Genomic DNA, 16,823 nt, shown 5'->3' with positions numbered 1-16,823 from the left:
ACCGCCTGCACCATCTACCTCGCACCTTAAGTAACAAGGACGTTCCAACAACATGTGATGTCTCTTCACTAATTACGCCAACGTATAGAAAATATTAAACAATCGGCTGCGTCAGTGGGGGAACTACAGTACAACTCCTGAAGGTGACAGAACAGAAGATCAGACGCCCTCCATCATCAAGTATCCTCAGTCGTGTTGCCACCTCACGTAACACCATGGCAGCGACAACAACACACCGGATGCAGCAGCAACACCAGCAGTTTATGACCTGCAAGACACCTCCTGGCCCGTCAGCTCCCGATGCCAACAGTCACCTGCCCCCTCTTATAATCACTCCTACCGTCACCTTCCACACGCTACTCTTATTGATCATCACCTGCCCAACAGCTTCGTCTCGTGACTGTAAGTAGTTTGAGTCATTACTGCAGAGAATAACAAACACATGTTGCTGGTAACTTTAACCATTACTTTATAAAACACCTGACTCACACAGGGCGTCACACCAGATTGCCTCCTTGTAAAATCAACACATCAAATGAACCTATGAGTATCGCCACATTATCAACTGCAAACTAACTCCGTACAGCCACACACATGTTGGCTGACTCAGTGATAAGGGTTAACTATAATTAAGACATGCCATCCTGAAAGGGAGAAATGATTCTTTTTAATAGCTATCATTCGGTTACTCTTGTCTTGGTACAGGTATGGCAGATGTCAATAAAATTTGGAAGAGTCAAATACAATGGGAAGAAGTTTTGCCTGGTGTCGCTACACTGACTTTCAAGACAAATCAAATAATACCTAACATATTTAACAAAGTGAATCTGGTTCACTGAATTCCGCACTTACAACTTGTGAAGTGTAACCCAAATTATAGGTAGTTTTACTTTGGTCGCTGAACCAAGGCGACTAAGACAAGAGGCTACATACAGGCTAAAGCTAAAAGTTCTCCTGAACCAAAGCTAAACATTAGGAGGTAGAAATTAGAAATTTAAACAAGTGCTAAGCAAACAAAAATGTTAATTAAATTAAAACTTTTATCATCTTTTCAGAGGTGTTTAAAATCGAGTTGAAATAAATGGCATTATGTCAAGAATAAAACCTCCCTTACAAGATGTTTCGATATCATGGGTCTGGAATACTGTAGTGTAAGGGAAGGTAGAGTATGACTCTTATATCCTGTATTCTTCAACCCGTGTGACTCTCCTTCTCTGGCTAGTGTCAACAAATCAGGCTCGACGCTACGTACTATAAGACTGAGACCAAAATTATGCTTCGTAAACCCGGCCTTTTTTGTTTAGTCAAGTCTTGGTGTTCGTCGTAAAATATACTCCCCGAGTAAAACTTTTTTTTGAAAGGTTAACATAAGCTCAAAAGTTTCGATTTTGTAAAAGAAATAACAAAAAAAAAATAATAATAATTTTAGTTGCATTACATAAACTTCCCGAACTGCATGTATAATAACGTCATCTTGCAACCTAAGAGATTTTTAAAAGAAAATTAAGTACGAAATGTTGTAAAAAAAAAAAAAAAAAATCCCAATTTTTATTCAGGTTCTTCAAAGGCTTTAATAATAATTCTTAAGACCCAAGTTGACGATAGGAATGAGTACAGCAGGTTAACCCCTTCACTACGGGGATACCACTTTTAATATTTTATTTACTTAACGCCAGACAATTTTATTCAGCTCCAAAGGGAACCCGTACACTGGGGGTTAATGGGATGGTGACTACTGGGCGGGGAGACGTATATGTCAGTTCACTCTCAGCTTTGTTATTGACACAGTGTTGAGCGTACTGTGCAAGAAAGGAACATACTCCCTCTCCCCTGTGCCTTACACCGCCTCCGCAACTATAGACCATACCATAGCAAAACTCCGTCAACACATGATACATACGATATCTGGGTGAACAGACGAGTGTGGGGAAAGCATTATCAAGCTGAAGGTGATTTCAACGCAAATATCTCAATCGATTCTACTTCATAAATAACACATATTATCTTCAGACTACAGTATATACTTTTTTACCCGCCAAAAATGAGTAAAATTAATGCTGTATGTACAAAACAGTATTGGAATGTTATACCTTTCGTTATCCACCAGTTTGTAAGTATCAGTTCACAGTTGCCTGCCACCCTGAGACGAAGACTACTATTATACAGGGAGTGCGACTTATTTGGGTAAAATTGCATTTGTTGCCACCATGCAATTTTGACGTAAAAACTATGTTTTATGATAGTTCTTAAAGTGTTGCGAACGAATTTAAATCTAATTTATATCGCAAATCAATAGTTTCTGAGAAAATTTCCCCCATCACTTCATAATAAAGTGATTTGCGATAAAATTGAAGGTTAAATTAGTTCAAAACACACCCAAAATCATCGGAAAAACAGCTTTGACGTCCCAACAATGTTCGTGCGTGGAGAATCGGGGGTTGAAGGGGGGAAATAAAAACGTGGGGAAAAGCAGTCAGCAGAGTGAAGCCGTCCAAATCTATAGCCAACCTAACCTAGGATTGCCGTGTGCCAATATCCAGAGGGCCTCTAGGTCGTTTGCGAGGGAAAAGTCATATAATAGAAGAAATGTGTTTTAGAATTGTCTTAACTGTTGATATCAAAGATAAAATTCCCGAGATTTGGTTAATGATAACAAATTCAATAATACGGTTATTTTATGGTGGAGCGCAACTTATTGTACAGGGAGCACGATTTATATTATGGGGAGAGCGACATTTTAAGGGGGAGCCTGGCTTATTTTAAGGGGAGCGCGGTTTAAGACTCACCTTCAGCCTATAATGTACTGAGTGGTGACGGAGGGTCGTGGCAGGAGCAGGTGGGAGGTAACACATAAGGTAATAGGGTGGGGACTGCTCTTTGATGTGCCCGCAACCATATCTTGGTCAATATACGCGGCTGAAAAACGACATACAGACATGATAGAGGAAATAATGAAAGTTCCTATACCCAAGTCGTCACCACAACAGTGTAACCCTCGTGACACTGGCGGAGCATCGCTGAGGAGTGACATGACATTCATACGGTACCACTTTATAAAATGTTTAACTGGGCAATTTTTCTCCATAAATAGATATGATAATTTAAGCTGTCACTCTGGTTTAGGTGTTATATTAACCAAAACATTAATAGCTGAGTGCCACCTTAATATGCTCGTCAGGCACAGTTTTTATTGCTATCTTCATACTAACACTTGCATGTGAGTCGATATTGTTTATTATACTGTACTGACTCTGATGAGGTGACGCCCATGAAACAAGTCTTCAGTCATGGTTAGCGAGTCATTAATTTTTTTTGTTGCAACTGAAGATATTTTGTAACACGTGAGGGACAATAAATAATAGGTAAATTGTATGTCGGACAATGACTGTCGTCCACACCTGGTGTCTGCAGTGCGTGAGGGCGGGATGACCACGGCCGCCCGACAACAGGTGGAGGGAGTGATATCCCAGGCAGTGGAGCTGGTGCTGCCCCTCCTGGCCCAGGGCACCTCGGCCCTCATCGTCCACGACGGTTCACCTGATGCCCTGGAAGTCACCCACCGACTGGCCTCACGTCTCTCCGTGCCCCTCCAGGTGGGGGACATGTCACGCCTGCTGGAACACCCCGCCACACTCGCTGCCTTCCAAAAAGACCAACACAACTCTGACCTTGGACTGACGGTCTTCGTGTTCAGCAATGTGAGCGTCGTGGGCAAGTTTGTGACGGTCAAGTCTCACTTATGGGTGACCACTCCGCTGCTGCTGCTGAGCCTCTCCCTGTACCATGACGCCAGGTACTGTACCCCACTACCACCAGGTACTGTACCCCACTACCACCAGGTACTGTACCACACTACCACCAGGTACTGTACCTCACCACCAGGCATTGTATCTTACCATCACCAGATACTGTACCCTACCACCACCAGGTACTGTACCCTACCACCACCAACAAGTATTGTATCCCACCACCAGGTACTGTACCACACCACCAGGCACTGTATCCTACCATCACTGGTACTGTACCCTACCACCACCACCACCACCACCAAGTACTGTACCCCACTACCACCAGGTACTTAAACCCCACCAACAGGTACTTAAACCACACCACTAGGTACTGTACCCTACCACCACCGCCTGTCACTATACCCACCACCATGTACCGTGTACCACTACCCTACGGTTTGATGATCAAATCCGTATAAACCCCAAAAGATTTCTTATAAAACTGTATCAGATAGAAGTTTATCTTAGGACTCGACCACTAATATTATGTACAGTAATGCGCCACACACACACACACACACAGCTTTGATACAATGAAACGAGTTATTAGGGATGCCAGCTAGGTTGGTGAGTTTTGAGGTGACTAAAAAGACCGATACGTGACCCGCAGAGTCGTTCACATTCGTTGCACACGTGGAGGGCTCCATTTACTGCGCGAGGGGCTGTGGCAGCGTCTTTCCGGTGTTGGCGTTTGTCTGCCTCGGTTGTAGTTGGGTTAACTCGAAAGTATTGACACCTTCTCGTGTGGTGCTCCTGCAAGCGTTACGGTGTGAAGTAATTGTGTCCCAGGTGAGGGGATCGATTTGGCACTTTTTCAGGTTTGTCTTAAGACTATCCTTATACCTTTTCAGTTGCCCGCCAGCGTTACGTTTACTAATCGTTAGGTGACTGTTACCCATAAGGGTAACATGGCCAGTCCAGCGTAGTTGTTCATGGATAATGGTAGCTTCGATGCTTCCACAGTTGCTGTCAGCAAAAATACTGGCATTTGTTCTCTTGTCTTCCCAGCGAACTAGGAGGATGAAACGTAGACTACGTTGGTGAAAGTTTTTAATTGCCTTGAGGTGCGTCCTGTATGTGACCCATGTCTTGCTGCCATATAGCAGGGTTGGGAGGACCACTGTTCGATATACGTGAAATTTTGTAGATAATTTCAGCTCCCTACAGCTAAAGACACGGTTCTGCCAAGGCTTGAGATGCACATCTGATCCGATGCTGAATCTCTTCATCGATGTCCGCGGTGGTGGACAGGTGGGAGCCAGCACACACACACAGAGTTTACATCACCTTCAGTGTTTCTCCCAGTCTGCCTCAGTGTTCTCCCATGGTCTACAACACTCAACTTAAGATATAACTCACGTTACATCTAATATATTGTAGGATAATTATTGAAAGATATAAACTGTTCCCTGGAAGCTTACAACTGAGGCCCAGCGTCAGTTTATAGGAAGCTAGAATTGTTGAATGTTTGTCTTGTTCTCTTCAAGGTACTTATGTTACCAGAACGTTTCTCAAGCTAATTTTTGTTTCCCCAAGAGCAGAAATTACCAGAGATCAACACAGAATAGTTAATATCCCTTAAAATACCAGAATATAAATATGATGGACTTAATACTAAAGAACTATAGTGACTTTCACTGTGTCCGTCCGCCAGCCAATCAGCTGCCTTGTGACAGACCGACCCAAGGCTCAAGTTACAAGGTGTGTTGGAACTGTAAGGCAATAAACAAGTGTAGCTCTACCTGGGTTACTATACCTGAAATAGTGTCGACCATAAGTGACCATGCAGTAGAAGGTCATGTATTTAATAGATAATAATAAATGAGAAAAAGAATTTTGTTCATATTAAGTCGAGTTTCAGTAAAACTCTGACTGATATTAACTGTAAAATTCTCCTCTGACGTGTAATACTGTATTCTCTCTGTATCACACAATAAATTACACCACCCGTTTTCTCATATAATTTCGTTCCGTTCACTCATTTTTCTATTTCCATCGACACACTAACGACCATTTCGATATACGACTATAGTGTACTTCCTGTGTCCCTCCCACCCCCCCTGCACCGTCGTTTATTATGTCTATGTTAAAATAAAGTGCGGAGGTGTGGTGGGTGGCCGGGAGGTGTAGTGGGTGATGGGGTGGGTGGCCGGAAGGTGTAGTGTAGTGTGATGGGGTGGGTGGCCGGAAGGTGTAGTGGGTGGCCGGGAGGGTGTAGTGGGTGATGGGGTGGGTGGCCGGAAGGTGTAGGGGTGGGGAGGTGCAGTGGGTACAGGAGGTGTGTGGGTGATGGGTGTGTAGTGGGTGGGGGAGGTGTGATGGGTGGGGGAGGTGTGATGGGTGATGTGGTTAGTGTAGTGGGTGACCGGGAGGTGTGGTGGGTGATGAGGTTAGTGTGGTGGATGGCCGGGAGGTGTAGTGGGTGACGGGGAGGTGTAGTGGGTGACGGGGAGGTGTAGTGGGTGACGGAGACCAAGAGGGTGGTAGGACAGGGAAGGCCACCGTCATAATAACTTGTAATTATTGGAAATTAACTGGACATTAACATGACCACCTGAAGAATAACACCCAAGCTTATTTCACCTGATGATTAGACACCCTAACACTACCCTGGGGATTAGGTTAAGTTAGATAAGATTAGGTTAGGTTATAAATGTTAAGGTGTTTATGGACAGATGAAATTAGCTGGGGTGTCTAATCTTCAGGTGATCTCGTTAACGTAATTGAACAACAAATGAAGATAATTACCTGATACAAAGATTACCAACACCGCTTAGCGAACATATATTGTAAGTACACACTGCCTGGTCGATACGCACATTATGTACTGTACGTTTAATCAGACAAATATCTCTACCCCGAGTGGTCCTTTTCACGCATGTCTAAAATAGAAAGAGAGAAAAATAGATATAGAACATAGACAAATAGATATATAGAACGACTGATAAAAATATAGACACACACACACACACACACATATATATATATATGCTGATAACCACAAGGAAAGAAGAAAACACGAAGTTCCCAAGCGCTTTCGTGTAATTCACATCTTCAGGGGTGAGTACAGTCTGTACACGAAAGCGCTTGGGAACTTCGTGTTTTCTTCTTTCCTTGTGGTTATCAGCATATACCTAGATCACGCGCAACTACAGTGATTTACTTGCATATATATATATATATATATATATATATATATATATATATATATATATATATATATATATATATATACTCGTTGTTTCCATTTTCCCGTGTGATTTTATCAAGATTTATCTTATCCACGTTTTTCATTGTGGATTTATGATATATATATATATATATATATATATATATATATATATATATATATATATATATATATATATATATATATATATATATATAGAGAGAGAGAGAGAGAGAGAGAGAGAGAGAGAGAGAGAGAGAGAGAGAGAGAGAGAGAGATAATACTATACATAAAAGGAAAATCTATAGATGGTAAACTGTGTTCTGCTCGAAGAGAATAATGACCAAGCAGGTGATGGCTTACCTATTAACCGTGACAGAGAGGTGCTGGTGGAGGTGCAACAGGTACGATGGTCAGCCCTCCTGCAGGCACAGCACACCCCTAGCGGGCGGTTCACACATTCTCTCTTCACCTTCCTGCCCTTCAACCCTCCAGACTCTCAGTTCCACATTCAGGTGAGTCTTGTCTCAGAAATCATTTGTGTATGATACTGGTAAGCCTGTAATAATAATAATAATAATAATAATAATAATAATAATAATAATAATAATAATAATAATAATAATAATAATAATAATAATAGAGGTATATTAATAATAGTAGAAACATTTTGCTTACTTGCGTATGGCAGTCCATCGTAGGCCGATGACGACGTAGTTCCTGGTTATGAAAGGGTGAGGATTTAACGCTGACGGCGTTGATGTCACTTCATGTGGCTGTGTAGGCCAATGAAAGAGCCGCAGTTTTTGCCGCACGTGGGGCAGGGGTGTTGTGGGCTAGGAGGGTCGGCTCCTGCAGCGCGTTGGTATCGTCGGACGCACCTTACTGTCCTCATCTTGTGCAGGTAAGCCGCTAGCCTCTCCAGGGCTGTAGCCTGCAAGTCGCATTTCTTGAGGTCATTGGAATGATCTTTAAACCTTTTTCGCTGGCCAGGAGATGGATTGCCGTGGAGTAGACTTTATAGAATTTGGCGAGGCAGGCGGTGCTCCGTCGTTCTGATGGCGTGCCCCTGCCGGCTGAGGTGTCGTCGAGCAAGGATTACTTCAATGCTTGTGGTTTAGGTGAGGAGGTAAATCTCGTCATAGGTCACTCAAGCAACCCAAGATAACACCAAGATCCGCCGCAGACACTTAATGTGGAACCCTTCCAGGGACCTAATATGGCGCCTATACGGGATCCAGGTCTCCGACCCGTAGAGCATACTTAATGAGCACAGAAAATAGTTGTTGTTAGCCCACCAGTTTTCTCGCCGCACCTTTGCATTACATTGTCGCCTCCTATTTTGATCTCGTGAGAACTGGTGCACTATTTTGTCCCTCCCTGGACGAGTAGAACGTCCCATGCTATACAGCATGGCATATCGAGTTACTGAGATAGAGCGGGGACCTTCCTGGAAATAAGCACTTTGTCGACTATCCTGGGTCAAGTTGCCTTACTGTTTACAATTATCGCACTGTCCCGGCACACAGGAAACTGTGTACTCCCGCGACCTACGTACACCATACAGCAGTGGTTCCCAACTCATAGTTTGCGGCAGCGGAACCATATTATGGAGCCCGCAAGGTTTTTTTTAGAAAACTGTGAATTATTTGTAAGAGTGAAATTAATGAAAATATGTAATAACTTGATACAACTTTATAGAGAGAGAGAGAGAGAGAGAGAGAGAGAGAGAGAGAGGGAGAGAGAGAGAGAGAGAGAGAGACTGCACGTTTGTTCCGAGTCTGTCGTGAACAGGACGTGACGTGTGCATTTACTTCAGTCCAGGCCCAGAGACCCAGTCTTCTCACTAATATATATATATATATATATATATATATATATATATATATATATATATATATATATATATATATATATATATATATATATATATATATATATATATATATAGCTCCTTTTAAGAATGCATAAACCAAGAGCAAATGTCAAAAGTGTGTAGCTGGTAACAGTTAGACGTGTAAAACTGGCCAAAACTGTACGGTATAGGATTTTTTTCTTGAATGTAGATCTACAGTTTTGGCGCCCTCCACTATACAGTATATGTCGCCCAGAGCCTAGATAAGGTTGGGGACCACTGATATACAGTACAGTATAGTACCTACATTGACTATATTCATGCTGAACTGTTTAATTTACAAACATACTTAAACAATTGTAAACATGTAAGACAATTTTACTGAATCATCATCATCATCATCCTCTACAGTACGAATGCAAACTTCTTCATCAGCTCAGTAACAACATGGCGCCCATATATCACGGGATCGGCTCAGTCAATCAGGTCCGACCATCGAGTTGGCTAAATTCTATCTATGGCTCGGACTCTGCCTGATGCTGGGCCCCACCGCAGATTTTTCGTTCAGGGTTTACTCCTGTAGCCTTATATCAAGGTTACTCCGCAAGGCAGTGGAGCAGTGGTCGGTAGGCGCCGGGGCGTGTATACGTGCCGGAGGGCCTATGTGCAGTACCTCTGAGCCCACTGTTGCTCAGAGATCACCGGCTGGCCCGCGAGGCACCCAGTTACCGTACGCTGCCACGAGGAAGCACAGCAGGAGTCTTGATGCTAAGAGGCTGCTTTCCTGTTCACCACGAGGGTTAGCCAGTGGTGATAGCTGAAAGCAAGAGAAAGCAAGCAATGCTTTCTCCTTAACACTTACATAATGCTGCCACACTAGACGCATTACACCACCCTATGGAGAAAAGTCCCCACAGCACACAGTAGAAATACACACACACACACACACACACACACACACACACACACACAAAGGCTATTCAACAATAGTGTCACTTTCTGCCCCTCGCCAGGTGTATAACGAGGAGATGCCACTTACACGAGGTCGGGTGTTTGTGGAGCGTTACTTGGACTTTCACGGGTGGGAGCTGAAGGTTGCCAGCTGGATCGACGACTTTCCTTTCTTATTCTATGACAGCAGTAAGTCGCTTCTCTCACCATCACCCTCGATATGGATTTACACGTTTTGAAGGCCACCTTTATTTTAGCGATGGACAAAAAAAATAAATAAATAAATAAAAATATATATATAATAAGCATTGACTATATTGTGTAGAACAAAGCAACTTGACTTTACTCATTTTGTTTCGAAGGCCTAAAGATAAGTTTCTAGTTTTTAATATCTAGCATTAACAAATCTAGTCCTATAGTGTATTGTCTTACTGATAACAAATACACAGATTAATATAAAAACACCTTCCGTGGCCCAGGTCAGCAGGTTCAGGGGCTGTCCAAGATGATGCTGGACGTGATAGCCAGCCGCCTCAACTTCACCTATCACCTACAAGAACAGCCGCCTGATGGCTACTGGGGAGCCATCATCAACGGCACCTGGATGGGCATGGCGGGGCAGCTGGTGCGACGCGAGAAGGACATTCTTATCGACGGCTTTGCCATCTTGGAGGACCGCTTCCATGCCCTCGACCTCTCTGTGCCCTACTTCACCGACGCCTACAGCGCCACACTCAAGGTTCCTCCAACTGAGTCTTACAGAGAGTAACATAAAGTTCACTAATTACACTTGCTAGTGAATTAATTACACCAACACAAATTTAACTTTCGTCTATTACTACATTATTTTATTGTAACTATATATAAACTTAGCAATTAACTAATTCTATTTAACACAGGTGTGCTGTGCCTGTGATATACAAGAGGTGTTCTGAATTTGTTTTACAATGACCTAAACAGTTATGTTGCTTCTGGCATAAAAGGCAAAACAAATGTGTCCAAGTGGTAAAACAGGTGTGTAGTTCATGATAAATCAGATGAACCAGGTGTGTAGATCAAAACAAGGTAAAGCAGGTGTGTAGTTCTTGATAAATCAGCTGAACCAGGTGTGTAATTCATGATAAATCAGATGAACCAGTGTAGATCAAAACAAGGTAAAGCAGGTTAATGTAGTTCTTGATAAATCAGCTGAACCAGGTGTGTAATTCATGATAATCAGATGAACCAGGTGTGTAGTTGATGGTAAATCAGGTGAACCACATGTGTAGTCCATGATAAATCAGGTGAAACAGGTGTGTAGCTCATGATAAATCAATTGAACCAGGTGTGTAGTTCACGATAAATCAGCTGAACCAGGTGTAGTTGATGGTAAATCAGGTGAACCACATGTAGTCCATGATAAATCAGGTGAAACAGGTGTGTAGCTCACGATAAATCAGGTGAAACAGGTGTGTAGTACGTATTGGATCTGGTGAAACAGGTGTGTAGTACGTATTGGATCTGGTGAAACAGGTGTGTAGTTCATGATAAACAAGGTAAAAGCAGGTGTGTAGCTCATGATAAATCATGAACCGGGTGTGTAGTTCACGATAAATCAGCTGAACCAGGTGTGTAGTTGATGGTAAATCAGGTAGATACATGTGGTCATGATAAATCCAGGTGAAACAGGTGTGTAGCTCAATCAAAATCAGGTGAAACAGGTTATTGTAGTACGTAGTGGATCACGGTGAAACGGGTGTGTAGTTCATGATAAATCAGAAGAAATAATGGCACAGATTATTGCGGTACATTACAAACAGGTGCGTTGTGTTGCAGGTGCCTCCCCCAGTGCCACGGTGGCTGGCTGTGGTGTAATACCGTTCAGGCGAAGTGTGAGCGAGGGTGGCAACCACTTATATGTTGTTGTCCATTATTGTGCTCTACACCCTCCTGACCACCACTCCCTACCTGTCTACACTGATGTTATGTACACCCACTACCTGTCTACACTGATGGTATGTACACCCACTACCTATCTACACTGATGGTACGTACACCCACTACCTGTTTACACTGATGTTATGTACACCCACTACCTGTCTACACTGATGGTATGTACACCCACTACCTGTCTACACTGATGGTATGTACATCCACTACATGTCTACACTGATGGTACGTACACCCATTACCTATATACACTGATGGTACGTACACCCATTACCTATATACACTGATGGTACGTACACCCACTACCTGTCTACACTGATGGTACGTACACTCACTACCTGTCTACACTGATGGTACGTACACCTGTCTTTATATATAGGTTGGCAGCCTTTATTGTATATGTAGAATGAAAACAATTAAAAACCCTATTTATGAATAGCTGGTACAATAATTACTACTGCTGCTATTAATAACAACATAGGTAATAATAATAATAATAATAATAATAATAATAATAATAATAATAAAAGTCATTTGCTGGCAGATGTTAAACCTTAAGACTTAGACATGGTAGACGCAGCAGTGGTACCATAACCACGACGATTGCGGTAGAGTAGACAAAATAACACTTGTACAGCCCACTTCACGAGTGTGTTTACAGGGGATCGTTAGGTTTTGTGCCCAGTGTTTGTTTACATTCGACAAAGGAAACTAGCAATTGTAAACATACAATGGAATCAAATTAAAATAATATTAAAACAAATATCTCAAAGATTTGAGGACTGTTTATATGAAGAGCCCCTGTAAACGCACTAGTGAAGGGGACTGTACCAATTTGCCTGTGGTACAACAAACACCTCACCACTGGTACACTGACCCACTCCACCACCGACAGAGATAGACTTGTCATCGACGTGGTTATGGGTGGTTCGTGGCGTGATTGCACAGTCAACACCGTGGATGCCTCAGACACAGGCCTCGCGGGTGCTGCTGGGGGCGTGGTGGTTGGCGGCGCTGGTCATCTCCACGAGCTACACGGGCAGCCTCACCGCATTCCTCACCGTGCCCACACAGGCTCCCAGGATCGCTACACTCCCTGACCTCGCCGAGGCTTCTCAACAGTCAGGCAAATCAACTTAATAAAACTATAATAATTTAGTTTCTAATTAAACCAACTCATGTATACTATATTACTTCATAAGCTAAAGTTCAAATAGTTTTTCATATATAAATATTATTCAATGTTAATTTTCGGAAATTATAAAAAACTTTGTACTTAATACCAAAATAATGAAAGAAAGAAGAAAATTAACATAATAATTATGAAAGAAAATTATTATACAAATATCACTCTCCTCCGCTTCAGGGGGGGGGTCTTCATTTGTTTACCTCACAGTTTTTTTTCCAGGTTGTACATGCTAGATTTCGGTGCCTTTTTGCCCGGGCTGCTGAAGACCTCGGTGGACTCCGTGTACCGCACTCTGGGCAACAAGCTCCACCTCCTAGACACCTACGAGGCCATCAGGCAGAAGGTGGAGGAGGGGCACGCGCTGGTGCAGGGGACGCACTACACTCTGGCTGTCCTCGTCAGTTGGCACATGAGCAACGCGTATGTCGTGGAGGAGACGATGTATCCCAACCACAACGGCTGGGCTTTCCCGAAGGACACACCTTGGACGCACTTGTTCAACGGGTGAGGTCGTTTACTCCCTTCATATGTTTAATTTCATCCCCTTCAGCGCTGTCAGAAAATAAATTTTCTTAGATATTTGAAGAGAAACAGAATAAATCCCGAACAGCACACTTAACTGACAGTATATTAAAACATTTTCTTACTACTGGACAAATCCTAATCCGTCTCTATTATCCGTAGCTTTTTCAGGCAAATGTGTCAACTAATTTCTTGAATGTTTACAAGTTCTTCATTTGACTGAGCTAATGTACTATCGTGGACAAAAGTTGGCTCCCTCCCAAACTGAAGCAGTATCGACCCAAATGAGATAAAACAGCACACCCGCACCAGATGACAGTCAGGGTAAGTCAGTTTGGAGACTCATTCCCGTGACTCAGTTTCACCACAGGGAGAGAACTTTTGTTCACGATAGTACAACGGTAGGGCCAATTGCAAGAACGGTTATGGGGTGTACGGCGCCATTTACGATGACCTTCTTGCCCTGGTCTTTTTTCAGCAATATCGCCTTTAACACATGGAATTCTGCACTTTTCGAAGCTTGGAGGAGTCTCGAAACAAGTTTCCTGGTGGGAATTATTAGCTAGTGCTGTACTCAAAATATCGAAACTTCGAGATCTCTCCAGAGCTTCAAAAGGGTGGCATAACTGAAACAACATCAGGGCAAGAAGGTCATCGTAAATGGCGTCGTACACCCCACGACTGTTCTTGCAATTGGCCAGTAGACAACAACTGTGTCAGCGTAATGTAACCTCACCAACTGCCCTCTTCCCACAAAAAATATTGATAAACCAAAGTGACATTACACGGTCTTGACGCTCTTCATATTTATATCAACATCACCTTTAACGTTCATCACCTCAATACCTTCACTATATGTCCCACAACTGAGGGTTCTACGCAGATAGATGTATCTTTTGTTAGAGTGAGATAGTCCAACAAGGAAAGAGACGCCAGGCGGTTAAAGAGACATACTGTACTGTATATCCTTATGTATGAAAATTGTCCTTACATTGAGGGTTATTTTTCTCTGCCTCTGATGAATATCTGGGTCAAATGAAAGTATTTTGAGTCCTCTGTTTATCTGTGATAGGCACCTGACGAGAATGACGGAGGCCGGGCTGGTTAATCAGTGGCACCGCACCGCTGTCGCTCTCTTCCGTCACGACAATGATCTTCCGCCTCTACTAGTGGGGGAGGAGCCGCTCACCCTACGGGCCCTCTCTCTCGAAGATACTCAAAGCTCTTTCATCATCTTGGGTATTGGTATTTCGCTGGCACTTTTATTTTTTTGTTTTGAAATCCTCAGTCGCCGCTCTCTTAAACACAATTAAACAAAGTAGAATCAGACGGCACATCCTCACCAACATGTCAAAATAAAGTGAATACAAAATATTACAATGACCAATATGTCATAGAAAATGTCTGGCGAGATTGCAGCTTGAGGCACCGCGTAACGAAACTTTCTTTAGGTTTATATCATGACGCCCTCTTGCCAGTGACCGACGCGAGCACCACCAACACGAACCTCCTCACGGGCTTAGTTTCACATCCACCGATTATCTTACAATCTCACTGAACACGTTGTATCACCTCGCATGTAATAAAAAAGCAACAGTTATAGGTCTTTATTCTCCCTCATTATATACTCTCAAGTTAATAATCAGTTAATGGCTATAAGTGAGCGGAAACAAAATAAATAGAAGTATAGGTTAATACTGCACTCAAATATCATAATTTTGTCGGGTGTTTACTGTTGATGAATACAGCAGCGTATGAACCAAACACCATAAAGGTTCAACAATATCCTTAAGTACGTTAAGAGGCTAACACGGGACGCATATACCAGAACCACATTCAATAATGAGATTAAATCCACTAGAGAACATCACATATCTAGACATGCACAGGTCTTGAAATATTCAATAGTATCCCCTAAAAACAGTATTATCATTTTCTTCAGAAGAGTATTAAAAGAAAGCCGTTCTAGGGCTAACAGAGGTAAATTTCACACACACACACACACACACACACACACACACACACACACATACACACACACATACACACACACGCACACATAGTATTTTCTTTAATACTTTTCCAATAGATCCACATACGGTACTCAAGCTATTTATGTTTAAGAGCTGGTTAAGCCTACTGTGAACAAAATTACTGTTAATGATGTTAGAGGCTTCATAATTATACTGTACAGGGCAGCCCTGCAGCTAATTCTAAAAGGTTATATAATTATATAATTGACATAAATGAATAATTTCTGTTGTTATCATCATCATCATTGTCTCCTGTTTATTTCTCTACCCCTCTGTCCATCACCCTCACCCTCCAGTTCACATCAGTCAGCCTCCCTCAAGACCCTACCAACATAATCCTCTCTCTCACCACAACCTAAGCCTCCCTCTCCCTCCCTCCCTCCCCCGTCCATTCATTTGCTCTGCTCGATAAATAAATTACCAAGAAATGTTTTGCAATAATAAGAAAGCTAACGCAAAAAATAAAATTAATCGAAACATGTATTGTCCACCTATAATTTAAAATTGCAAATAAATTGAGGTGGCAAACAATACAAACAACTTCTGTAAATGTTCAGATAACGTCAATTTTGTTGTCTCCACCCGGCCGGCTAGTGGCGAAGAGGATAAGTTAACTGTTAGTCTAGTGGTCTGTCCAGTAAGGTGAAAACACAGTCATTAAAGTGATCTGAACGAAGAATTAAAGCCTCTGATAGCATCAATAAAAAAAAAAAATAAAAAAATAAATAAATAATAATAATAATAATAATAATAATAATAATAATTCTGTCTTTTCATGTTAATCACCAGTACCATGACAATAGACCAACTGAACCAGCAATATAAACACAAATAACAACACTTCCCTCATAAACATTGTCTAAAACTTGATATAAACATTTCTAACATTAATATGGATATTTTACGACAAATATATTTACCATAACTCTGAGATGCTTCCTTAAGATGGCTACAACGAAAGACCAAAACACATATTAAATTCTAAACATACGTCATATTCAAAGCATTTTTTCGTTGTATTTTTCTACTTTAAAATGTAGTTCAGTGTATGAAGTTGTAAGTAATAATTAATATTTTTTTCATGCCTTTAACACCTAAGATAACTGAATAAAGTTCCTCCGTCATCAGAACCTTCCCGAGGTCATCAGCTGAGGTGGCCAGATCTGCTAAACATAAGCAAACAGAAGCAATATAAACATTCATGCAGTGTGTGTGTGTGTGTGTGTGTGTGTGTAGTCACGAAGGCCTGTATAAAGTGCACAGTCGTCAAGGCAACACCAAATATGAAATATATCTGATAATACCATCACATCATCTCCACAATGTTAACTCCACATAGTAACACTCAGGAATGCCGCTCACCCCAACATCCATTACCTACTGTTAT

The 16,823-nt window shown here is 42.1% G+C and overlaps 2 protein-coding genes across 2 annotated transcripts; both read left to right on the top strand.

Annotated features, from left to right (window-relative positions):
- On the top strand, positions 1 to 11,629 carry LOC121861585. The gene is made up of 6 exons (XM_042359467.1): positions 1 to 402; positions 3,412 to 3,793; positions 7,337 to 7,472; positions 9,826 to 9,952; positions 10,243 to 10,502; positions 11,579 to 11,629. The coding sequence occupies exons 1-6, from the start codon at positions 216 to 218 to the stop codon at positions 11,615 to 11,617; spliced, it is 1,131 nt and encodes a 376-aa protein (XP_042215401.1). The 5' UTR covers positions 1 to 215; the 3' UTR covers positions 11,618 to 11,629.
- Positions 11,630 to 12,592: 963 nt separating this feature from the next.
- LOC121861584 (ionotropic receptor 93a-like) lies at positions 12,593 to 14,993 on the top strand. Its single transcript, XM_042359466.1, has 3 exons — positions 12,593 to 12,813; positions 13,101 to 13,385; positions 14,476 to 14,993. The coding sequence occupies exons 1-3, from the start codon at positions 12,653 to 12,655 to the stop codon at positions 14,714 to 14,716; spliced, it is 687 nt and encodes a 228-aa protein (XP_042215400.1). The 5' UTR covers positions 12,593 to 12,652; the 3' UTR covers positions 14,717 to 14,993.
- The last annotated feature ends 1,830 nt before the right edge of the window (positions 14,994 to 16,823 follow it).

Source organism: Homarus americanus, unplaced genomic scaffold, assembly GCF_018991925.1.
Source record: "Homarus americanus isolate GMGI-L3 unplaced genomic scaffold, GMGI_Hamer_2.0 scaffold24260, whole genome shotgun sequence".
Lineage (NCBI taxonomy): Eukaryota > Metazoa > Arthropoda > Malacostraca > Decapoda > Nephropidae > Homarus > Homarus americanus.
Note: the sequence above shows the minus strand (reverse complement) of the source record. Positions and strands in the feature narration are given on the sequence as shown.